This window comes from Rhizopus delemar, genomic scaffold, assembly GCF_000149305.1.
Source record: "Rhizopus delemar RA 99-880 supercont3.13 genomic scaffold, whole genome shotgun sequence".
Classification (NCBI taxonomy): Eukaryota; Fungi; Mucoromycota; class Mucoromycetes; order Mucorales; family Rhizopodaceae; genus Rhizopus; species Rhizopus delemar.
This window is the reverse complement of record NW_027137839.1, coordinates 195057-219782: the sequence shown is the minus strand read 5'-3', so window position 1 is coordinate 219782 and position 24726 is coordinate 195057. Positions and strand designations below refer to the sequence as shown.

The following is a 24726-nucleotide window of genomic DNA, read 5'->3' as shown; positions in this document are numbered from 1 at the left end:
GTTACACAACCCCGCCAAATTACAAAACATGGAATAACCAATCTGCCTTTTTCTTAATTTATATCATCGGCTTTATCTCTTCTCACCCGATCCCTATTACCTCTCTACAGCCAAAAACATTCTTCTTTTGCACCAACTCACCAAGCCTACTTTACTGTCGTTTTGAAGCCCAAGCGATGAACGAAGGATGTCTGTGATCAGAGAAGATGTCTTGTGTGTCTTTAGGAAGCTGTTCATCACTTTTTAAAAAAAGAGGTCCTTTTTTTGCATACAAAGTCTTATTCCAAATAGCGCACGGATCATGTATCATCTTCCTGGTTCACGTGCCCTTCATTCGCTGCTGTGCTCCACTTGGTTCTCCAGGCCATTTGGCCCTTGCTCATCTCGTGCTGTATCCTCTCTTTCACTGACTTGGGATAACGCCCTGGGGCTCATTCGATCTGTCCAGGCGTCATTCGACTTTGGTATTAGGTTCAAGATCGGAACAGACCTCCCTCCTTTTTGTTGAATTCAATCATGCTTCATCTAAGAGCACGACAGCTGGAGAGTATCAGGGGGGAATCTGGTTTTTTTTTCAAGATTGGTACGTTTTGTGACCCGACCGGCTTCTTCTCCCTTTCATGGATTTCTTTACGACCCAAAGAAGAGGGTCCGATGGATGGCCTTGTAGGGCTCAAGCACACATAGAAATCAAGCCCCGCCCTACTGTTTCTCTTGGTCTAGCCCATGTGAACAGAGGGTTTCAGATCACTCTGATAAACAAGCTGACGATCCAAGGCTCATGTCTCTTTCACAGGGTTTTCAAGAGCTGTGGTAAGAGCCGATGGGCTTGCTGAAATGAATCCAAATGGGACTCTTGTATGGCCTAGACATCGAATGAACAGCCCAAGCCAGGTCGTTTACGCTTCTCTCGTGAGCGATCCATGCAGACACTGCTGGATTCTATTTTGAGATTCAAATCCTGTCGTTCTTTAAAAAAGGAAGGCACGGCTTCTTTCGGTTACGGTCTCCTATGGATCGAGCAAGCCCATTCGTTCTCGTCCAAGTCTCTTTCAAGGTTTCTTTTACAGCATGAGCTGGATGTGAATCAGTCCATGCCAAATCCAATCTTTACTTTCTCCATCCTTGTCTTGGATGCAAACCATTTCCTATTTTGCTTTGTTTTCATGTATAAAACGACACTCGCAAAAAAAAAAAAAATGACGTTTTAGTCTGTACCTTGTTTTCTCACACCATTTTTTTTTTTTTTTTTTTTGCTGAGAAAAAAAAAAAAAAAAAAGAGGACGCGTTTCTTTTTTGTTTAAATAAAAATGTCGATACAAAACTATGCTGCTGGTGATATTGTGTTTGCAAAATTAAAAGGATATCCATGGTGGCCAGCAAGAGTAAGTGAAGGAGAGGAGAGGACATGGATTGATAGAGAAGCAAATAGGTTGAGAACGATAAAGATATTCCGACTGAAGTATTAAGACAAAAGAACAAGTCAAAGGGATCTTTGTATACTGTTCTATTCTATGGTACAAAAGATTAGTAAGTAAAAGAAGCCAGAAAAGGATGGAGGTTGACATGTCACAGTGGATTTTTTGGTCCAGAATGTATACGTCCGTTTGATAAAGAGACAGTAAAGAATGAATTGAAAGCAAAAAAATACAAATCAAAAGACTTGGAACTGGCCATCCGTCAAGCACTGGATCCCAGTTTGAATGAAGAGAATCTAAAGCCAACGAAACGTAAGGGGACGACGATAAAGAAAGAAGATGAGAGAAGAGAGGTTGGAAAGAAGAGGTTGAGTATGGAAATAGATTTGGAAGAGACGAAAAGGGTAAAAGGAAAGGAAAGAGAGAAAGAGTGGCTAATGAAAGGATAGTGTAAATCATTAGAAAATGAATCGATGATGACTGTGGACGTACTGAGAGGCACACCAGAATTTAAAAAAGTCTATCGAACTCGACATAAACTTCAAAAATTAGTGTATGAAAAAGAAGCAGTAAGTCGAACGAGATAGACAGATGGGGGGTTGATTCATTCTTTTAATAAAAAGGGAGAGATACCAAAAGAAGATTATGCGAAAATATCAGCCATCATGAACGAAATCGAAAGGTTACCCATCACACCCGATTTAATAAAGGTAATTAGGTGAGAAGAGGTGGATTTATTAATCATAGTCAGTATACAAAGATCGGAAGAGTCCTTGGTTATGCATCCAATTATTGCTTTGATGAAAATGAATTCAACATCAACCAACATTGTTCACACATATTAAAGAATTGGAAGTCAGTCATTGAGAACAGTCATCCTCTTAACGAATAAACAGAACGCATACAATCTTTCACATACTAAACTCACCTCAAATATTTACATGCAAAAAAAAAGCAACTTTTTTTTTTTTTTTTGAGATGAGATTATGTCTACAAATGCATTCTGTAAGGACAGTAGTAGAGTGCCACAGGGGCAATTATCGGTGTTTTACTAAAGTGGCTAATCGTTTTGTGTAAACTCGTGTATTCATGATTGCTGATGATCTCTCTCTCTTTTTTTTTTTTTTTTTTTTTTTTTTTTCTGTGATGGATTGTAAAGAAGTAAAGAAAGGATTGAACCATCCTTTGTGTTTCTAAATGATGCTTAGCTTTAATTCCAAATTCAGTAAAACCTTTCTTTATTTATTTGTCTAAAATAAAAATGTTTCTTTTTTTAACCAATCAAATTTTTTTCTTGATTTTTAAACTATATTTTTTTTTTTTTTATTCTTTAATATATAAATTAATCCCATTTTCTTCTCTTTTTTTTTTTATTCTTCTTTTTCTTCAGAGTGGTTCAATTCTTGGTCTCTCTTTTTATTTAGAAAAACACAAGAAAGAAGAATGTCTCGTTTAAACTGTCCAGCTGAATGGGTTGCTCCTTTGACACCCATTGTCTCTTTGGCTTTATTACCATTAGGTCCCATCTTTTTTCCAAGAGCCTATGTTATCTTTTTATTTGTTTACTTTACTGGTTTTCTTTATCAGCAAGTCAATCATGTCTGTAAATTCTACTTGTCATCTACAAGAATCAGAGCCAATATTAAAAAATGGAATCTCAAAAACAAAAACACCAACGATAAAAGTGAATCAGACAAAGCAAAGATTGCTGCAAGCCTACAAAAGATGAAATACGATGAAGAAGAAGAACAACTGGTGTTTCAAGACCCTCGATTTATTCATACTTTTGTTATTCCTAATTACAGTGAACCCGAACCTCTCTTGAGAGACACGATTGGCAAGTTAGCCGTTCACAGGTAAACAAGCGGACAGAAGAAAAAAAAAGTAAAATGATCTAATCAGAATATAGAAATGCAAGCACTAATTATGTCATCATCCTGGCCATGGAAGCCTCTGAAGAAGGCTGGGAAGCCAAAGGACAACGTCTTCAAGAATTCTTCAAGGATCGATTTCACGGATTCTTTATTACTGGACATCCTGTCAATGTACCTGGTGAATACCGTGGCAAGGGTTCCAATGTCAATTATGCTGTTCGTACAGGCTGCAGTGAAATGTTGAGACAAGGTTATGATCGAAGCCGAATCATCTTGACTATTATGGATTCAGATGCTGCTATTCCTGAACTTTATATTCATGAAGTAGAAGAAGCCCTCAACAAGTCGGATGATCCTTATTATACCATCTGTGCACCTCCCATCTTCTTCTCTCGTAATTGCCATCAAGTGCCTGCTGCCGTTCGTATGACAGACATTACTTGGGCGACCTTGGTCATGTCCAACCTGAGTAACTCGGATGGTCTGTGTGTGCCCTGTTCGAATTACAGTCTTTCCTTCATCTTGGCCGAACGTGTAGGCTATTGGGATGTGGACGCAGACGCTATCGGTGAAGACATGCACATGTGGCTCAAGTGCTTTTTCAAGACAGATGGACATGCTCGTACTGCACCTATTTATGTTCCCATTAACCTCACCAACGTTCAGTGTGATGGTTATGTGGCCAATCTTCATGCTCGCTACGTTCAAGCCAAACGACACTTTCAAGGCGTGGCTGATCTTGGCTACACCCTTCGTCACACGCTCGATTCATTCAAGAACCGCAAAAAGATCTTGGATTGTCCTACCTCTGGATTCTACGACAAGTTGGCCGCATGCTCCGTCATTCTCGAGGCTCACATGATACCTGCTTCTTCTGGTTGGTTGATGTTTGCTGCTGTACCCTTGATGCAACTCATCCTCTTTCCTCCCTTTTCTTGGATGGCCTTGGTCTCTCCTGCCAACAATCCTTTGCTGACTTCTGATTTCTTTTATAAACTCTGGACGCTTGTCAAACTGGTCACTGTCTTCTTGCCTCTTCCTCTCTTGGCCAACTTGGCCATCTATGAACATCTTCACCGCTTTGTGGATCGTGAATTCTATCGTAAACCCAAAGAAGAATCGCGTAATTGGAAAAATGTGGTGGACTATATCTCTTTACCTTTGGCTGCATGGCTCTTTTTAACTTTGCCTTCTACTATTGCTTGTGTCAAACGTCTTTTGACAGGTGAAGATGCTTATGTTGTAGGTGCAAAGATATTTAAAGAAGAAGAAGACTTTAGTAAAGAAGTGCTGCCTCTGTAAAAAAAAAAGATTACTATTATTATTAATGCTGCTGCTACTACTACTACTACTACTACTACTACTACTATTAATCATCCCTATTACTACTACTACTACTACTACTCTTACTACTAATCTTACTGTTATCATTACCCTAATTTAAAACAAGGACAAAAACAAACTTTTGAAAATTCATCTATTTCCATGTATTCTATTCTTATTAATACACAAACTTTTCTTTATCAAAAACTTTTTTGTCTTGCTTCATTCAACATTGTAGGCTATCAAACCTCATTCGATCACACAAAGGATCCTGTTTCTATTCTTTATTAAACTTTATAAAACAGGAGGGGAGGGACTTGGCTGTAAATTAAGTTTAATAACCCTCTTGTTCACTTTTTGTATAATTTAGAAAGGGTGACTTTAACATGACGCAGTGTTGCATGGATTGACATGATGCAAACATACAGAAGATAAATATAGATTGTGTTTGGCTTCTGATTTATCATAACAATGTAGGATTCACTTCTGCATTCTGTACTAGTAAACAACATCATCCTCTTTTCTTTTTCACCTCGGTTCATTTTGAAACCATGGAAAGCACAAGAGACAAGGATTTGGGTGACTCTGTGTATTCAACACTTTCGAGAGATGTCAGTGGAGGATGAACAGGTCGATGAAGACCCAAAAGAGAGAGGATGCGTAAACTTTGGCTGCTCAACCAAGAGATGATTTCATCCATCCCTTTTATAAAAGGACCTCTTTGATCTGACCGTCTCCATTTTTTTTTTATTTTCTTTTTATTTTTCCCTTTGGAGACAAATGGGAAAGGATGACTGCAGCCATGATTCTTTTGATCCATGGAGCAAACAGGGATGTTTAAAAAGTGAATCATTTCATAAAACAGGACCAGAGACGGGTTTTTTACTTTGCAAGGTCTGTTTTTAAAAAAAAAGAAATAAAATGCCCACTGAATGTGTGTTGAGAGAACAAAGAGATGTAAAAGTGAGACAAATAGACAGTTTTTAATGGAGAGGTTTTTGAGCATAATTTATAAACCATTTTGTACAAGTTTTGTATTCTTTACATTCCAGACCACTTTTTTCAAGGTAAGCCTCAAACTGGTGAGGATCTTCAAACGCTGGGTTTTTCTTTGCCATGACGGGTCTCAGGTTGAGGCTGACATGTTTAAAATCTTGCCTAAGATGGAGACATGAGCTTTTTTGAAAGATTTCAAGCTCTCGGGTTGAACTTACCACCACAATTCACCTGTTTTTCCGCTGTGATTCATGGGTATCTGTTTATGAATGACTGTGATATTTTCAAATCCGGTTGAAAGTAAACGATCATGCAGTTCTTGTCCAATGTTGGGACACATGTTGCGGGAGGTTAAGACGCTATGTACTGCAAGGTGGATAAGTAAGCCAGCTGGGTCTGATTCACTTACATGCTTCTACATTCTGTCGCGTCAGTGGTCCACAGTGTTCTAATTCAACAACAGGCTATGATCCATTAGAACAAACACCCTCTTCTTCTTCTTTATCTTTCTCACCTCCACCAACTCAATGTAACCTCCAGGTTTCAGCACACGATAGAGCTCGGCCAGGTTCTACAAAACAAGATCAGCCTCAACCCACCACCGGTCCTTGTCTTACATTCTGCCAGTCGATTTCGGTCAAGCCTACGATCACTAATCGTTGGTGTATGTAATCAAACGTGTTGTCTTCGAACGGGATGCTTTTAGCAATATTGCCAGTGAGGAATTCTATATTGGCAGGTTTAATATTTTCTGGAAACACACTGGAAATATCGATTCCATAAAAGGAGGAGTTTGGAAACGTCTTTGCCATCTCCAGTGTCCAAGTGGCCGGACCACAGGCAGAGTCCAGCACGGTGATGCCCTGTTCTAGGGGTTGATGGAGTGGAGCATGAAAATTGCTAATGTGTGATTTAATATCGCATTGTTTTGTGCTGTTTTATAGATTACCACTGAAAGATGTATTGTAAGATCCAATGCTGCTGATGGATCCGATCGGATTCTATAGGTTTCATCAGCTTCATTCACATCATCTCTTTTAAACACACACACACCGTCGTCATCATTCGGTAAGACATAACTTACTTGATCGTCATCATGGTGTCTTCTGCCGTTCACATAGCGATATTTCTGTCTTGAACTCGTCGAATTCACCGGACTCACACTCTGGGTGGATTTCAAGGTGTTGGACGAATCGTTTTCCAAGCTGGTCGTGACCCTCGTACTGCTCTTTGTCGTCTTTTTGAATAATCTTTTGGCTGGCAAACAATTCCTTTCGGTTCTGGATGGAGGACTCTTGGAAGAAACGATGCCCATGCGACAAAGAAAATGAGATGGAAAAGAAAGTGGCAAAGAAGGGAGAGGGAAATCAGGATTTTTAAATGAATGGGTTCGTTACACTTTATTGAGCACACATCCAACTTGTATGAGATGTAACATGAATAAGAATTTATGTCGTGTTGCCCATCTCCCCCTTTGTTAAATGAGACTAAATTTGCACAACGAGGGAAATTTCCGTCGGAAAACAGTATTTGGGGTTGAAAAAAAAAAAAAAAAAAAAAAAAAAAAAAAAAAAAGGTTTTTGGTTTGTAACGATGGATGTCTTTTGCTTGGTACAGTACGACAGCTTCTACTGCGCATGGATTCAACAAGCTTCTTTCTTGAATCTGCTCTTTCGCCTTTTGAGATTGCATTCCATTCTTCTTGATGGGTTCAGTCGGAGAATGCAAAAGAGCGTGTTCTAAGAGAGAGACAAGAGGAGGGGAAGCAGTGAAATTGATAGAAAAAAAGATAAACATCCATCTACAGAAGAGGAGGGGGGGGGGAGTACTCTTTCCTATTCAGATCAAACCGTTTAAATTAAATTCATTGTATACAACACTCTCTGAATACACAAAAAAAAAAAAAAAAACTGATAAACAATCTGCCATCCCACTGACCCCCCCACTCCGACTCCGGATGTGGTTTCCTCTCTCTCTCCTTGACAACATATTCAATGACTGTCCTTGTAAGATGTCCAAGCGAGCTCTCTAAATGGATTGTGGTGTTCAATTGCCATGTGTTTTTCACCCCCTGTCGATCCAGCCACTCGGGTAAAGTCGTTGCTCTCTTTGATCGAGACCTGTCCTGTTCTCAGCGGACTCTCTGTTGTCTGATCTTCTTCAAACGCTATAAATAGTCGTTTCATCTTCTAGAGCCAGTCATCCATTTTGAAGTATGACTAATATCTGTACTGGACACAGGTTCCCATACTTGGTGATCCCGAGCTTGCTTGTCTTTGCTTTTGTTCTTTTGAGTTCTCTTGTTAACAGTGTAACGCACCATGAATTCTCTTTCTCTTTCTCTCTTTCTCTCTCTTTGATCTAAATCCCGTATCTACGATGCCACATGGCTATTATTGGTAATAGCACCAACATCTATTTTTTTTTTTTCTTGCTGTCTTTGTGTCATCTGTAAATGAATACCATTGGCCTATCCAATTTTTTCTTGTTCACTGTGGACAAGACGTAGTTTGGGATCCTAGGCTGTCAACCCAACCGAATGAAACCATGAACTCCTCTTTATTACCGAGACCTCTACGTCTTTATCCATTCTTCACACCTTATCTTGTTGGCGTGTCATTGAGTGACAAGCAACATGCCCTTGGCCATCCACACAACCCATCGTCCTCCTTTGACCGTCAGAGAACGCAATTGGAAACACATGGGAGGGCACGATACACCATCTGTCTTGATCGTCTCGTCTTCTCTGGCCTCCTTATCGACCACACGATCCAAAACGACTTTACGCATCCTTTGAACGCAATCGAACCATGTGTCCGCAATGAGGTCCTTGGAGCGTTTGAAGTTTCCTTTCATCGTTTGACATCAGTCTTTGTTCATTCGGTCCATGCCAGACAGGTCATCTTCAAATGGACCACTGGCATCTATCCTCTCTCTTTCTGGCCTGGTTCTTTCCAGCTTTTTGTTTGTCACTGCAAGATCTTACAGCTCTCCTTGCTTTGTCAACGAGGCCCCTTCTTTTATCCTCCTTTCTGTGATTTCTTTTTTTTTTGACAGGTACATGATTGACAAGAGGTAGGACGGATAATTGAACTTGCTGGATGTCTAAAGATGCTTTTTTGGTCAAGACAGGACACACCTTTTGGGGACAGAGTGTCATCTATAAATAAATAAAGTTTAAGCATGGCATCCAATGGTACTACCTTCATTCATCCTTTCCAGAACCTTGCCACCTGGTCAGGGCACGATTCCCAAAAGATGGGCTCAAAGACGGATGAGGCAAAAGTAGACGTTTTCTGAAGAAAAGGGCAAAGAGGATGGGTTCGAACGGGGGTGGGGTCATGTTCGATCAAGACGTTCCGGTTCAGACAGTGCCCTTGAGCAGTAGGTGGATCAACCTGTCGACGGTTGTGTTCAAATCAGACTGGATGAACTAAACCAGCTTTTGTTCAACGGATCAGGACCTGCTGTAGGCAGCGCCCAAGCTTGAAGGAGTCCCTATCGGATCACTTTCGAGAAGAGGTATTGTATTCTATGACGTCGGGGTTCTACTGGCTGTCTTTTTTTTTAAAAAAAAAAAAAAATGCAAGACATTGATTTATTTTATGTTGGTTCCTATTTCGCCTCGAGCATCTCTTGTTGACGTAACATCCGACACCTTGCCTGCTTTAATCGAATTACATAAAATTATATTCCCGGTCACTTATGGTGTCAAGTTCTTTGAATATGTGTTGAATTCAGGAGACTTGGCCAAACTAAGTAATGAAGCGTGGGGTTTAGGGATGACACCAGATTTAATGATGTTCAATTGTGCTAGTTTATTACGATAATTATTGTGTTGGAGTGATATGCTGTCGTTTAGAAAAAGTACCGTATGATGATTATACGGCTCGATTGTACATGATGACCCTTGGTGTACTAAAGAATTATAGAAATCTAGGCTTAGGTACCTTGTACATTATCGGAACTTTCCCCGTCTTGATGCCTTTTTCTTTTTTTTCTTAGGAAGCATCTTAATAGAATACATCATGAGTGTAGCCAGCAGAACAACAAGTCCACTAATCACCTCCGTTTATTTACACGCTCAGACAGTCAACGAAAAAGCCATCCGATTTTATATGCGTAATGGATTTCAAATAGAAGCCATCGTTCATGATTATTACAAATTGAACGAAAATAGGGACGCATACGTTTTGTCTCGTCCCGTCTTTCATTTTAATCAAACAGGATAAAGGGAAAAAGGGTACTCTTTTTTTTTTTTTTTTTGTAAATACAGCATTTCAATTAAAAAATTTTACTCTATTTGTTTCCTTTCATTATTGTTACATTCAAGATTCTTCTTCCTTGTTTTCTTCTTCTTCAGCCTTTAACAAGGCCTGAATACGTTCCTCAGCCTTCTTCTTGTTGGCTTCGGTCACCTTGGGTTGCTCTTTGATAAAGTATTCCTTGCGTTCTTTTAATTTTTGAATGGTAGCAGGAATTTCAGAGATTTTTGTGGGCACAGTCACCTTGATATCAAAGAAGTTTTCCATGGTAGCCAGAGGCAACTTGAGAGCGTCCGACTTCTTGTTCTCTTTGGCAGCAGGTTCCTTGTTCTTGTTTTGCTTCTTTTTGTTTCCACCAGCAAAGAAAACGTCATCATCACGCTTCTTGATCACCATGCCTTCAAATGCATTTTCAATCTCATTCACATTACCACCCGAGATCGTGTCACTTTTAGCACCAGAAGAGGTAAAGCTCTCCAAAAAGATCACCAGGTTATCACAAAGAGCAATTTCATTTTCAAAGGCAGGCAAGGAAGCCAATTCAAGCTCTTGCTTGGCAGCCTCCTGACGCTTTTCATTCTCCTCCTGAACCTTACGAAGTTGTTCTTGTTCCTTCTTGTACTCTCGCAACTTGCGAACAAAGGCATAGTATTCATCGTTATTCTTGCGATGTTCATCACGCAGTGTACGCAGCTTGTTGTACTCTTCATCCAACAATCCCTTGAGACGCGTACGTTCGTCATAGAGCTTGTTACGAGCCTCACGCTGCTTTGTTTGATCACCGTGGATTTCCTTGAATTCAGCATCGAGTTGTTCATAGCGATCGCTCAGCTTCTTGGCTTCCGAGTCATCAATGTTCTTTTTGAGTTCATCGTAAATCGCTCTTTCTCGGTCGATCTCGGTCTGCTGCTGATCGATGTCTTCAAAGGAAAGACGATTACGTTTTAATAGTGAAATTTCTTGAAGCATCTATTCAACCATGGTTTCCTGAGTCAAACCCCCCTCACATCTCTCTTTCTGACCCACTCACCTTTTTTTCTTCAACAATTCTGACACCTGCCTCAATCTTTCTTTCGAGTTCACTAAAATAGAGATCGATCAGTGAACAAAGGGAAGGGGGATCATGAGCAAGGTACATACGCAATACGATCGTCTACTTCTTCTGTACTTCGATAAGGAATCTTACTTTGGAAGCCCTTGACGACCGAAACCTAACAAACATGAGCTTTCACAGACAGGGCAACCATGTCCGAATTACCTTCTTTCGGATGGATTCGTTCAACGCATCCAACTGTTCGTACACCGCCTTACGACTCTTTTTCAGTTCGGCTTGCTTTTCACGAATCTCGGCAAGTTCACTCTTGATTTCCTCACGACGCGCGTTGTCGCCTTTGGCAGGTAACTTGGTGATTTTTTCCTTGACAGCATCCTGTGTAGGGAGTGTTAGATGATGAAGTCTCTTTCAAAAAAAACAAGACTTACGAATTGCTTTTGGATTTTCTCGATAAAAGCATTGATGCTTTCAATCGTCTTTTTGAATTCTTCTTCCATGGGCTTTTTGACATGTTCAGGAAGGACCGGAGGTGAAGAAAGAGCAGTGGTCATCTTGAGTTTTTTTTTTTTTAAAAGAAGGGGGAGGAGAAGGAAGGGGGGTTTTTTTTTTTAGGCAAGTCAATATGGCTCTGTGTTCGACCCAGTCTGAGCTCTAAAAAAAAAAACTTTGGGAAACCCAGTAAAATCTGGAAACGTAGGAAGACGTTGTGTTTCTGGGTGAATGCGCTACAAAGTGGCATGCTCATTTTTTTTCCAAATAAGAATAAAAAAAAAAGAAGGGGTTTCACTTTCCTTGATGTGTGCAGGCGATATTTTTACTACCAAAAAAAAAAAAAAAAAAAACCTCTTTTCGGGAAGCACCTGCCAAGACAAGCGGATGTTTGTTGGATCTTGGGCCTTTTTCAACACTTGCAAGGAAAAGCGTACAGACTCTTTACAGCGTCCTGCATTTCCTAAAGTTGTCTTTATTCATCCTTTTTCTCTCACGTACAGTGCAAAAGTAAGAAATGGCCTCTGTTGACAAATGTCAGTTCATCCCTTTATCTAGAATAGAAGCATAATAAATTTTTCTCTCTATTTTTTTTTTGTATCAATTGAATTTGGATGATTCCTATTTCACTACTGCTTCAACCATAATCCAGTAGAAAAGGAAAATGGGTTGTGTTTAGATGGAAGGCTGTGTACAAAGTAGGATAGATTCAGTATTTATACATCAAGGGGTTTCTGAGCAGTGGATTCGCTAAAGAGACTTCAAAAGTTTAAGATCACTGTCTATCTTACCATGATCTGTCTTGACCTGATTCAGCTAAAAGACAATTCAAGAACCGCACCAATCCTTCTTGACTAAGCCACTGGCTACTTTTTTTCGAATGCCACAGATAATAAAAAAAAAAAAAAAAGAGGGATTCTCTTGTTTTCGACAGTAGATTCAAATATGGGTAAAAAGCCATTCCTCGACAAGAAAGCATCCAAGCATTATCATGTTGTACACAGATCTCAAAAAGATCCTCTCATTAATGATTCTGAAGCACCTGATCGTGTACTTCAGGAAGTATTACCTCTTAATCAGTTAAAGGTAAAACATGTTACAAGTAAAGAAAGAAATACCAACCCCATTTACAGAACAAGACCCAAGAAGAAATCGACCGAGTGAAAGCAAAGCCAAAGAAGCTGACCCAAGACGAAATTGACCAGTAAAGTGGACGAAAACGATAGGCACAAAGAAAGCGCACTCACTCCTTCTTTAGACGTATTGGCCAAGCCGCTCTCTATGGTATCTATTACGACGACTCAGAATATGACTACACCCAGCATTTGAAGCCGATCGGAGCTGTCGATGCCGTCTTTTTGGAAGCACCGACGGTCAAGAAGGAAAAGCCAAAGACGATGGAAGAATCGATTTTCAAAGAAGACCAGCCCAAAAAGAACCCCAACCTGTTTGAGTTGCCCTCGGATGTCTTGCCCTCGAATGTGGAAATGAGCGTGGGCGTCATGAACCAATCGACCGGGCTTGACAATGGCTTACAACCCGACATGGATCCTCGACTGCGGGAAGTCTTGGAGGCGCTTTCAGATGAAGAGTATATTGATGAGGCCTTGGATGATGACTTTTTTGAAGATTTGAATGCTGAAGGCGAGGCGTATGATCCTGCTGAGGATGAAGAAGTCTATGATGATTACGAAGAGGAAGAACAGGATGAAGAAAATGAAGAAAACTATGATTGGGAAGCAGCATTTAAAAAGTAAAGTCGCAGTGAAAAAAGAGTCTCTTGCTGATTTTTTTTTTGCATTAGGTTCAAATTGAGTCAACAACGTGGAGGAGACAGTGACGATGAATTTGAAGAAGATCGACAGTCAAGAGCAACAGGCTTTTCTGTGTCCTCTTCAGCCATGCATCGTAACACTCAATTGCGTTTACTGGATGATCGATTTGAAAAGATTGAAGAAGAATACGCAGAAGAGGAGGAGGAGGATGAAGAAGAAATCGGGGGACAAGAAAGAGCTGATTTCGATGCTATTCTGGATGACTTTTTAGATAAATATGAAATTGTTGGCAGAAAGATGCAACCCAAGTTAGAGGGTGAATCATCCACCCAAAAGCTTGACACATTCCGTCAAAGTTTAATAAAACCCGAGTTAACTCAAGACACAACGACGGTTGCTATGCCTGTAAAGACAACAACAAAACTGACGAGAGAAGCATTAGATGCTGCTATGCCACAAAGACCTACTGAAAAGAAGATGGCCACATGGGATTGTCAGACGATTATTTCTACCTATTCTAATTTAGAAAATCATCCCTCATTGATTAATGATAAAGGACCTCAGAAAAAGATCAGGATTGATCCAAAGACGGGTATGCCTGTGCTGATAGAAGTCGAGCGTAAACAGAAAAAGAAGGAGGTTGAAGAAGAAGAGGAAGAAGAAGAAGAGGAAGAAGAAGAGGAGGAAGAGTTATACCTGAAAATAAAGGAGTAGCTAGATCAAAGACAGAGACAAAAGAAGAAAAGAAAGCACGAAAAATGGCAGCAAAAGAAGCCAGAAAGGTAAGGATGAACCATTGAAAACATGTGTTTTTTTAACTCATTTTATTGCTATAGAATCGAAGAGAAGAGAAGAAAACGAATAAATCTGTCTTCAAGAATGAAGAGAATCGTCAAAAGAAAATCCTTCAACAACAACGACAAGCCAAGGCAGCCACTCATATTCCTTAAATCAATGTTTTTGTACAATAAAATAATGTTTATACACGCACTCTAGAAACTGATTGAGGTTCTTATTTTATTAATATATTTATACGTAATTTTATTCTATTGGATTAAACTCTTCTTGTGCTGTTGTAACTCTTCTTTCCCAAGTCGAATGGAATATACTTGTATTTAATCATATGGCTGATCTGTCTACGCATCGTTAAACCAAACAAGATGATAAAGTACATTAACAAAATTGGCCAGTAAACAGGGACATCAAATAGACGGAACAAGGTACAGAAAAGAGAAATCGTGGTTGCTTTTGTAACAGAGTACCTTTTTTTTTACATGATTCAGTTCGAATGGTTATGATTATAAAAAAAGTTGCTTACCAAAATTTGAATTCGGGAAGACGACGAATGAATGGTTTGAATTCTTCATCGTTTTTTAAAGGTAAAGAAGGACCTTCTTCCATCTCATTGGCTTGCTCATCAAGTTCAATAGAAGGATCAAACTTGGGTGTTAAAAATGCCAAGAATAAGTTCAACATGTAGATTCCTAATATAAACTCTCTTTAATCACCCTACTCTTTCTCTCTTTTTCTTTTTTTCACTTTACCTAAAGCATATCTGTAGACATGCAAAAGAGATGATTAAAAAAAAAACGTTTTATATAAATTGACAAAACAAAACTTACGCAATAATATACCATCCTTCAGCATAGATTACACGAGTCATGAATAAGATTAACAACACAGCTGTACCAGTCCATCGATAAGGTACAAAAGGTGTGATCCGATCCAATACTTGTTGGAATTTCTATAAAAAAGTGAATATTTTCTTTTTGTTCACCCACACCCATCTCTCACCGACTTACTCTTTCTATTTGTGACTTTTGGGCCAAGAGACTTGAACTTGTATTTTCTGATTCACCAAATTCATTCATTTTTTTTTTCTCGCAAAAAAAAAAAAAAAAAAGGAAGGGGGAAAAGAAAAAAGAAAAAGAAAAAAAAAAAAAAAAAAAAGAGAGTCCATTTGGCTGATTATGTAGAATGGTTACACCGATTACAATTGGCTGACTGTATCAGCCAGATGACAAGCTTTGTAATGAAAAGTTCAAGTGAAACTTTATTAAATGATCAAGGATATTAGTGAAGAAAAGGGGGAGATGTGGGAGAATAGATATTTGTACACATGGAATGATTTGATTTTTAATGATTACATTACTTCTCGTTCTTCATATAAAGAATCATAATGAACAGGACAACCTTTGCCTCTTTGTAACCAAGATGCTAAACAATGTTGATGATAAGAACATAAACAAATCATTCTAGATACCTTATCTCCTATAATTCATATCGTCAGTCCCCCATCCTTCTTTAATATGTCTTTGTACCTTTTCTAAATTCATCAAAGCATATAGGACATTCATCACCAATTTGTGTAGAATCATTAGCCAATCGATATACTTTTTTACTTGTAAATAACAGCCTTTTTACTTTAGAATCATAGCTTACCTATGTATCTTGGTGATTGAACAGGCGGACTTCCTACATCAAGACAATGCTGCAAATGTGATTCTTGATGCTCTTTTTGCATATTCAAAAATGATGTACCACAAACAGGACAATCAATCATTAGACTTAAATTGCTCTGAGTACGAGGTAAAATGGGTTCATGAAAGCATGCATCACACACTCGTTGTGATTGTAAAGCTAAAAATGGGTATTGTGATGATGATATGATCGGATCCTCAATTAATTCTTCCACGGGTAACCGAATACGGTGTAAACTACATTTATCACAAATAATCTGTCCGCAGCGACTATGTTACAAGTTAAAACGAATTCAATCTATTCCTCGCTTCTTATTACCGGCAGTGATGTCTTCTAAATAAAAATGTAAAACGTCGAAAACAACGTCTACATTCAGATGCATGTCGGTCTAATTCCCATACTCGCTGAGATCTTGGTAAAAGACGTTGATTCCTTATCAATTCATTCTGCCTGTAAATTGAAGAAGAAGAAGAAGAAGGAAAGTTTGGATTTAAATGGTTTTTAAATGTGGTTATCAATCCATCCTCTGTGGTATTATGTATTCTTATTTGGTTTATTTCTGACATTAAAGAAGAAGAAGGGAAAAAAAGAAGGGAAAAGAGAGAGAGATAAAATATAAATAAAACGTGACGAAATAAATAATTTCATTCCCCCTGAGTCTTTATAATAAACATTGTATCCTCTGTAGAATGTGTAACTCATTCATGCAATTCTCCTTTTTTCTAAGAGCAATAATTAAATCAAACTCAGCTCTTTCACTTTTTCATTCATTGGTTTTTAAAAAAGCTAAAAATACAATACATTGTCTTCTTATGAGTTTATTGCCAGAAGAAAATAAAAGAGTTTATTGTAAACAAAGAAAAACATGTTCTTTTGAACAGTGTTTTGTTAAAAACTTGAAATTGAGACGAAATTAAATTAAATTCGGATTTTTTTTTTTCAACCTTGATCACTTTTGAGAAATTCATTCTATCAAAGCCTTCTATCTTTAGGGAAGTTATCAAATGACTGTGTTTGTCTGGCTTAAGATGGATGATATTATATGGTCATTCTGACTTCCCTTTTGCAGTGGGTGGTGTCAAGAAAAGAAAGATGGAGAGTGTAAAAGCTTAAAAGTAAACAATGGACCATTTTTTGATACCAAACTTGGTTGAGACATCGATCGGTTTCCCTTTTTATGATGGGCTAATTTAAAATTTCAAGTTTTTTTTTTTTTATCCGTCTTAAAACAGACAAGGTTTTCTTGAATCGATTCAAAGATGAAGGGATTGAGTGCATTTTGTCCTCACATTCTTTTGATCAAAGAAAGAATCTGAATCTCGATCGTGAAGCATCTTGAAAAAATGACATTTGTCTAAAGCTTGTAAAAAGACGGAAAGAAAGCACATTTGCTTCATCTCCGCTGGTCTTTCTTTTTCCTGGGTTTTTTTTTTTTGTTTCAGGAACAAAGATGAAATAAAAAAGAAAGTAATAAAATAAGTAAAGGATATAAACCAGGAGAAGTAGAAAAAAATAGCTTAAAAATCAATCGGATGGCGTCTTATTGCCAGTTTCCTTTTTTTACCTTCTCTCGTCATGGGGGAGAATATTTGTTTCACTTAAAAAAAAAAAAGTTTACAGAAAAAATTTAATTTTTTTTTTCTTTTCATTTACTTTACTGTCTTTTTTCTTTTATTCTCTTGAAGCAAATAAGAATGAATATGCCTTTGATAGAAAAAGAGATGGAAGATGATCCATTTTATTTAGCCAACAAAACATTTTATACAACTTGCTATAAAATATCACGTCAAAATAACCCAAATTTTAAAAAGAAGCCACCTTATACCTTTTTGGAAAATTGGTTAATCCACAGTCTATTCAGTAAATCACAGCAGATTCTGCTTAGATTTCCTATTGTACAAGCCAAAGTGATGATCACTGATGGGGATTTTATTTATACACCTCATCAAATGGTAGATAATAATTATTATGAAGAAGATGAGGATGATACATTTATGATGGATGATGAAGGTATTATTATCATGAGTGCACCAGATATAACACAACAATATGAGGAAGAAGAAGAAGAAGAGGAACAGCCACAGGTGATGATTGATGAAAACACATGGATGGGACACAGTAAATACAACAGCCATAGTCTTAATCTACATGTTGTTAATCCAGATCTTGATGAGGATGATGATGATGATAATAATAAGCAACGATTAAGGAAGAAGAAAAGCTTTTATAACCAATTTCAAATGGTGAACGAAGAAGAAGAAGAGGATGAAGAAGAACACAAACTGAATGGCTTATCCATGTCCCCGGAGATTATAAACTGGTATCGCTCTGCTGACACAAAATCAATGAAATCCATTATAAACACAACAGTACAAGAAGAGAGTAGCAGTCATCATTCTGATGATTTAGAAAAAAAATTATCGCGCCATTCAAATGGATCTTATCAATCATTAGCAGATATGATACACACTGAAGAACAAGAACCATCGGAAAATCACCCGATTTATTCTCAGCAAACGACACACATTATGAAATGCATAGATGCTACTTGGATAGCAGTCGACATAGCACAAACGTATCATCAAGGCAGTGACAATACTGTTTCTGATTTGGTTGGCTGCGTATTGAAAATATGGAAAGTATTCATTCTTGGTGCAGGATCTATGCTTGATTGGAAAAATCGTATCAAATTGCAAACAGCTATTTAATTATCCCCCTTCCTCTTCAATCTCTTATACCTTTATTATCATTTACTCTATTATTATTTATTATTAATATATTCATATAAACTTTTGTATTTAGCACACTGATTCAGATACTCATTTCTAGTTTCTCATTTCATTTTTGATAATGTCATACTTTTTCTTTGTTTGGGAATGAATCTCAAATAAACATGAAAACTTAAACCATATCTCTTTTCTGTGTTCTATTGGGTTTTGTATGGACACTTATCAAAGCGTATAAGGATTCAAAAAAGATAAAAGTGGATCAAACAATCATCGGTCAGGAAGATACAAAAGACATGAACATAAAAATTGTAAGCAGATCGTTTTGATGACGGATGATCATCCCATTCAACTGTACCAAAACGGTCCCGGGTTGTCGATTTCTCCTGGTAAGGTAGGATGTAACACTTGGAAAGTCTGGATGTAGGTACATCCTAGAATACTGAGCCACATTTAGAGTCTTTATGTCTTGACAAGTGTTTTTTGAAAGCTGTTTTCCACAAGTCTTGCTTTTGAATGAATATAAAAAAGTGCATGTTGTTCTGTTTCTAATAATTTACATAGTTGACCGCACTTATCTTCTACATGTGCTGGAATCATTGTGTGCAAATTGGATCAAGTGGATATTTTTTATAAGAAGTCTGCGCTATACACTTCTTAAAGTATGATGCCTAGAACTGTTGATAAAGATTTTCCGGTTACTATTATATACATCTGTTAGAGATGCACATTGTATTTAACTGAAGATTCTTCATTGCTATTATCATAGGTCATTCATTCAACGATTGGATAAAATCTGATGTTTCACTTATTGGATGATCCTCATTGTCAAAATCAAGCTTGTTGGGTTTAGATAATAATAAAGATGCCAAAAACGGCTTGAAGGTATGATGAAAAAGTGCATTATCATCAAAAACTACTACCTTTTATTTACAGTTTAATTCCAGCCAAAAAAAAAAAAAAAATAGAAAATCACTCAATGAGAAAGTAAAAACTAGAGCATTTGAGAACTCGTACTCATAATTCGACTTGCCTTTCTTTAACAAAAATTATTTGAAACGTCAGCCATTCTTTTTTCCTTTTCCGAATGTACTGAATATATTGATGTCTGTCTCTTATTATCTCAACCAAATAAGCTTATAAGACGACAGCTCAAAAAGAAAATGACAATAAACCGATAACCAAAATAATGACATGGTCAAGTCTATGACACTTTTTCAAGCTACAAAGATGAAAAATAAAAATCAATAATACAAAGCTCAGAACTTATAAAAAACTCAAAAGTCAACATATCTATGTATTGCTTCAAGCTCACTATTAACTATTTAAAATGAAGTGCTCTTTTCTATGGTAGTTTACATCATCTATGCAGGACTATATCCAAATGTTTATTTTTATTCTTGCAAGTGTGTCTTTTCAGCATTCAAACCCAGAATCGAACCACATCTTCCCTAAAGGAACTAATAATTAAAAATCATGCCACTATTTTTTTTGCTTCTGTTGGAGTCAGGGACCGAAAGAAAAAACGGCATCGCCATCTAGGCTTAAAACAGAAAAAAAAAAAAAAAAAGACAGAAAAGCATTCGTTTTCTCTCTCTCTTTTTTTTTTATCCCTTTTTTTTTTTATTTTATTATTTGAAACCATGGTTACCCCTGATCTTTCCATACCCGCTCCTCCTTCATCATTGGACGTTCTTGTTGTTGGTGGAGGTCCTGTCGGTTTATTGGCTGCGAACTTGCTTGTTCAAGCAGGCATGACTGTTCGGGTGCTAGGTAAGAAGGCAAAAGGAAAAACAAAACAGGGAGGCTCATACTGCATTAGACATTGAACACGAACCAAACCATTGGGGAAGAGGCGACTGGATTCACGGCCGTACACTTGAACTTTTAGAAAGAGCCGATTTGGCATCTGAGCTATTAGAAACAGGTGTCAAGGTAGAAAAGATGTCTTCTTATTTAAATGGAACCCTTCAAAAGGAAATACCATTTGTACCTGAAGAAACCGAATCAAAGCATGAGTAAGATATAGAAAAAGAATGCATATTAGCTGCTGTTATTCATCTTTTCATTAGATACTTGCTATGTGTTGGTCAGCATATTACTGAATCAAGTTTACAAGGAAAACTTTCTAGAAGGGATGTTCAGGTCGAACGCCCTGCTACGGTTGTAAAGATGACACGAGTGGAGGAAGATAAAGAGTATCCTATACATGCTACAGTGATGCACCTTGAAGAAGGCAAAGGATATGAAGAGGTCAAGTGTAAATATATTTTGGGTTGCGATGGTGCCCACAGTGATATCCGTCGTCAGTTGGGTATCTCAAATGAAGGTGAAACTACTGAAACCCATGCTGGTGTCTTGGATGCTTTGATTCGAACCAATTTTGCAAGTAGAAAAGAAGTTTGGTAAGCCAAAAGGAATACTTTTAGAGTAGAAAACAGTTTCTAATTTGGTTTCTCTTTTTGCGTAGTATTGTACAAAGTGACCATGCTAAAACAATCAGCATGTTCCCACGTGAAAATGGACTGACCCGTATCTTTGTACACTTTGCTGAAAATGAACATGAACAAAGAAAAGAACAATACAATCGAAACAAGATTCAGGTGGAAGATATTCAAAGAGAAGCTAAACGTGCCTTACTGCCTCATCGTATCGAGTTTTTGGGTATTCTCTATTGGTCAGTTTATGTGGTTGGGCAAAGATATGCAGAAAGATTGGATGCGGAGGATAAACGGATTTTCTTGTGTGGTGATGCGGCCCATTCACAAAGCCCGACATTGGGCCAAGGTGTAAATACTGGTTTTGGTGACATATTTAACCTTGTAAGTTTATAAAAAAAACGTAAAGTAAATATATAATGACTTTGGCTAGATTTGGAAAATATGTATGGTGGAAAGGGGTCAATTGGACAGAAAGTATTTATCAACCTATCATTCAGAAAGATGGCCTGTGGCTCAAAACGTATTGAAAGTGGACAAAGTAGCTGCCAAGGCGGCAGCTGGTCATGAAGCTGCTGACTATTGTGATGTGGTCGAAAAGCACCGTGCTTTCACTGCTGGGTTTGGTATAAGATACGAAAATACGGATGACAACCTGCTGCTCTGGTCTTCTCCCAGTAAGGAAGAATATGTGCTGCAGCCTGGTATGCGTGCACCGAATTATAAAGTATACAGCTACGCAACCGGTAAAAAGACACGATTGTTTGATGTTGTTGTCAAGCGCCCTGATGCACCTCTTTGGCTTACCTTTACACTCTTGGTTCTCGCTAGTGATTTAAGATCCACAGTTGAACATGTCTCGAATTTCTTAAATGAGAGTTGTAAAGCTGCAGCATCTTTACCACCTATCAATGTAGTTGTTGTGACAACGAGCACCGCAGATCAAATTTCAACATACAAAGAATTGCTTGACAGTGATCGAGTCGTGATTGACAAGTTGAATCAAGCACAGTGCCACAGAGCATATCATCGTAAAACAAATTCAGCTATTGTTCCTTCTGATGAATTGCAAGTGGTACTTGTTAGACCAGATGGCTATATTGGAACCATCCTGAGAGATGAATCTAGTGGAAGTGCCTTAAGCAATAGAATTTGCCAATATTTTTCAAACATAGCTTAGATATTTAATAAATAAAAACGTTGCATTAAATTTACTCTTTTTCGTTCATATCTTCATGTCATTTCTGTTTTTCTATATGCCAGGAATAAAATTTAAACTTACTATGTGCTAATAGGGTACTGTTTTCCAGATTATTAAGCACCACTACGCAAACTAATTGAGAGGGGAACGTATACAAATTTTCCTCAAAATACTACGCTTTTTCTTTCCAAAAAAAAATGCAAGCGTACTACAATGACTTCAAAAGCTACAAAGAAAAGTATGCTGAATTGGAAACCAGCGTTAAATAACAGTGGTTGAAAAACAAGCCATGTAAACGCAGAATTTGAACATTCAGGGTACACCTCAGAGACATATTAAGAGCCTTATATGTTACATATCTTATATAAATAACTTTTGTTGGGATTTTGAAAAAGAGATGAATACTGATTATAGCAATAAAAAGTATTTACAGAGAGAGAGAGAATGAATCTTTATCAAAGTACTGTATAATTGATATTTGTATAGCAATGCAAATATTTTTGGATACAAATATCTATAAAACATCACCTATTTATGTATCAATCATACACCTTTTCCGTATAATCAAAAACAACATGATGATTGCTCCGTCCTGATTGTTTATATTATAAAGTAGATTAGCTTTAAAGAGGCTTAATGTGAAAGCAAAACTTTGAATGTAATTTGGCTTGAAAGAAGTGAGTATTCGAATATAAACTTGCTTGTAATATGTAGCCTTCAGATCTTTTAAGTAGGTCGAACTGTTTGTGTAAAGTAAAAAAAAAAAGCGAATTTTTTATTTCAAGGAACCGGTCTTGCTTGTATAAGTAAATATCACAGGCTTAAAAGGAGAGACTTATATGTTTCCAAAAAATTTGAAACATTTTAATTTTATTATAATAATTCAGTTCATGAAGTCAATTTATTGTTAATATTTGTAGACAATATAAGAAAAATATAAGCAGTTTGTTTGAATTTGAATGAAGTGTTTACTAGTGCGTAGAGTAGTCAACTAGAGATAAAGCGAAGAAATAATATGAAAAGATAAGGAAAAATTAGACATTATGATGTTCTTTTTTAACAGAATTAAAAAGTGATGTCGTATTTACCCCATTAAATACTTATTATTCGTATGAGATTACTCAAATCTTATATAAAAAATAACACGTACTGAATACATAATATTATATATTACATATTCTCTAAGACTCATTTACAATATTAACCATATACAATATTTATATTTATATTCATTTATTGTTTTCTGTTCTTTCATTTCTCACAAAAACTATTCTTTTAATCCTAATTGTTTCTTTCTTCTTGCCAGCTCATCCTCTCTTTTCTTTATTATTTTGTCAACCTCTTCTGGTCTTGCTTTAATAAGGTACATTATTTTGCCTTCACATTCTACACTATAAGAATTTGAATAGTTTAATGATTCGAAATCTGCTTCTAAATCAAGTTCAATAGACGTCTGTATAAATCTTGTAGAGACCTCCCAATACCTTGCCATTCTGTCCTTAAACAACATGTCACCTTCAACAGTATTGTTTTCTTTTAAAATCTTAAAAATTGCATTTACTTTCATAACTGTATCACCCCCTATAGTATCGAAGCTAAAAGAGTATACAATATTTATATTATTCAAGTTCAATACTAAAATTGACCTTGAACCCACTTCGGTCCCTGAATAATTTTATTTCCTATATAAAGGCGTAGTTTGATTAAATGGGTTCTCTCTCTCGTCTTGAAATCTAATAAAGAGGTTACATAGAGACTCATTCACTAGTTTTCAAGCACTATCTCCCTTTTTATTCTCAAATTTATTATCTGCAAATATCTCAAGTGACAGATATTTGTATATTTAAAATGCTTTAAGATTAATAGAATAAAACAAACAACAAAGCTATAAAGATAACAACAATGAAACTAACTATTACCCAGATTACTGCAGTGTTATTCTTGTACTGCCTTCTTTTTTGATCAAGCTTAGTTTTTTTTTTGTTTTTTTTTTTTTTTTTTTTTTTTGTAAAACAAGTCGTTTTTATTATATTTTGGCAAAGCAATTGCTTAGAAAAGAGGGGTTTAGGAAAAGATGGTATAACAACAAAGATAAAGAAATACTGTTAGAACTTGGTATCTCTTTATTAAGTTAAGATAACTAAGATTGAATATGATCAATTCTACATGTAAAAAGTGAGAGTATTTATAGACATGATACGGATAAAGAATTAGGACGGATTTATGATCAATTCGACAGAATAGATGATTACTATTTCTAATTATTAGTTTAGCCTGTTCCTAGCTTGTATTGTCAATTATGCTATTGGGATGGTTTCAGATAGCTCTGGATGTAGGACTATTTAGGAGATGGTACGGATGAATATAAAATCCTCTAGTTCCGTGATTGGATATTATGGCTAATAATAATATCTCAGTTAGGATAAACGTTTACGTGACTTAATGATGATCCGGTAAGTAATTGTCATTCCTTATTCAACATGCTCATATCATCAATAAACTATATTACAACCATGTCATATTATTTGACTGTGTGAAGTTAATATGAATAAAGCTTAATATAAAAATCTAATCAAGGTCTTTTATTGATCTGTGCTGGGAATAATGTTATAAATGATTCCAAGTTATGTCAACATATTATTTAGGATCATATTAGATTCCTTTTACGAAAATAAAGTGACTATAA

The 24726-nt window shown here is 36.9% G+C and overlaps 9 protein-coding genes across 9 annotated transcripts; 6 read left to right on the top strand and 3 right to left on the bottom strand.

Annotated features, from left to right (window-relative positions):
* Positions 1–1310: 1310 nt before the first annotated feature.
* On the top strand, positions 1311–2310 carry RO3G_13930 (uncharacterized protein; the record flags this gene model as incomplete). Its single annotated transcript, XM_067668514.1, has 6 exons — positions 1311–1385; positions 1433–1530; positions 1576–1822; positions 1868–1987; positions 2042–2128; positions 2170–2310. 6 exons carry the CDS (start codon positions 1311–1313, stop codon positions 2308–2310), a joined length of 768 nt encoding a protein of 255 aa, XP_067524615.1.
* A 551-nt stretch (positions 2311–2861) lies between these two features.
* On the top strand, positions 2862–4594 carry RO3G_13929 (uncharacterized protein; the record flags this gene model as incomplete). Its single annotated transcript, XM_067668513.1, has 2 exons — positions 2862–3274; positions 3328–4594. The coding sequence occupies 2 exons, from the start codon at positions 2862–2864 to the stop codon at positions 4592–4594; spliced, it is 1680 nt and encodes a 559-aa protein (XP_067524614.1).
* A 903-nt stretch (positions 4595–5497) lies between these two features.
* Positions 5498–6709, bottom strand: RO3G_13928 (uncharacterized protein; the record flags this gene model as incomplete). The annotated part of the gene is made up of 7 exons (XM_067668512.1): positions 5498–5511; positions 5661–5773; positions 5830–5977; positions 6021–6075; positions 6126–6182; positions 6229–6511; positions 6696–6709. The coding sequence occupies 7 exons, from the start codon at positions 6707–6709 to the stop codon at positions 5498–5500; spliced, it is 684 nt and encodes a 227-aa protein (XP_067524613.1).
* Positions 6710–8158: 1449 nt separating this feature from the next.
* RO3G_13927 (uncharacterized protein) lies at positions 8159–8665 on the top strand (the record flags this gene model as incomplete). The annotated part of the gene is made up of 1 exon (XM_067668511.1): positions 8159–8665. One exon carries the CDS (start codon positions 8159–8161, stop codon positions 8663–8665), a length of 507 nt encoding a protein of 168 aa, XP_067524612.1.
* A 1274-nt stretch (positions 8666–9939) lies between these two features.
* On the bottom strand, positions 9940–11481 carry RO3G_13926 (uncharacterized protein; the record flags this gene model as incomplete). The annotated part of the gene is made up of 5 exons (XM_067668510.1): positions 9940–10845; positions 10907–10958; positions 11017–11087; positions 11135–11305; positions 11359–11481. 5 exons carry the CDS (start codon positions 11479–11481, stop codon positions 9940–9942), a joined length of 1323 nt encoding a protein of 440 aa, XP_067524611.1.
* Positions 11482–12364: 883 nt separating this feature from the next.
* On the top strand, positions 12365–13908 carry RO3G_13925 (uncharacterized protein; the record flags this gene model as incomplete). The annotated part of the gene is made up of 4 exons (XM_067668509.1): positions 12365–12505; positions 12553–12623; positions 12678–13172; positions 13224–13908. The coding sequence occupies 4 exons, from the start codon at positions 12365–12367 to the stop codon at positions 13906–13908; spliced, it is 1392 nt and encodes a 463-aa protein (XP_067524610.1).
* A 600-nt stretch (positions 13909–14508) lies between these two features.
* Positions 14509–15065, bottom strand: RO3G_13924 (uncharacterized protein; the record flags this gene model as incomplete). The annotated part of the gene is made up of 4 exons (XM_067668508.1): positions 14509–14678; positions 14739–14749; positions 14817–14938; positions 14997–15065. 4 exons carry the CDS (start codon positions 15063–15065, stop codon positions 14509–14511), a joined length of 372 nt encoding a protein of 123 aa, XP_067524609.1.
* Positions 15066–17624: 2559 nt separating this feature from the next.
* On the top strand, positions 17625–18383 carry RO3G_13923 (uncharacterized protein; the record flags this gene model as incomplete). The annotated part of the gene is made up of 1 exon (XM_067668507.1): positions 17625–18383. The coding sequence occupies one exon, from the start codon at positions 17625–17627 to the stop codon at positions 18381–18383; it is 759 nt and encodes a 252-aa protein (XP_067524608.1).
* A 1661-nt stretch (positions 18384–20044) lies between these two features.
* On the top strand, positions 20045–22019 carry RO3G_13922 (uncharacterized protein; the record flags this gene model as incomplete). Its single annotated transcript, XM_067668506.1, has 5 exons — positions 20045–20174; positions 20224–20419; positions 20474–20806; positions 20872–21223; positions 21273–22019. The coding sequence occupies 5 exons, from the start codon at positions 20045–20047 to the stop codon at positions 22017–22019; spliced, it is 1758 nt and encodes a 585-aa protein (XP_067524607.1).
* Between the last annotated feature and the right edge of the window lie 2707 nt (positions 22020–24726).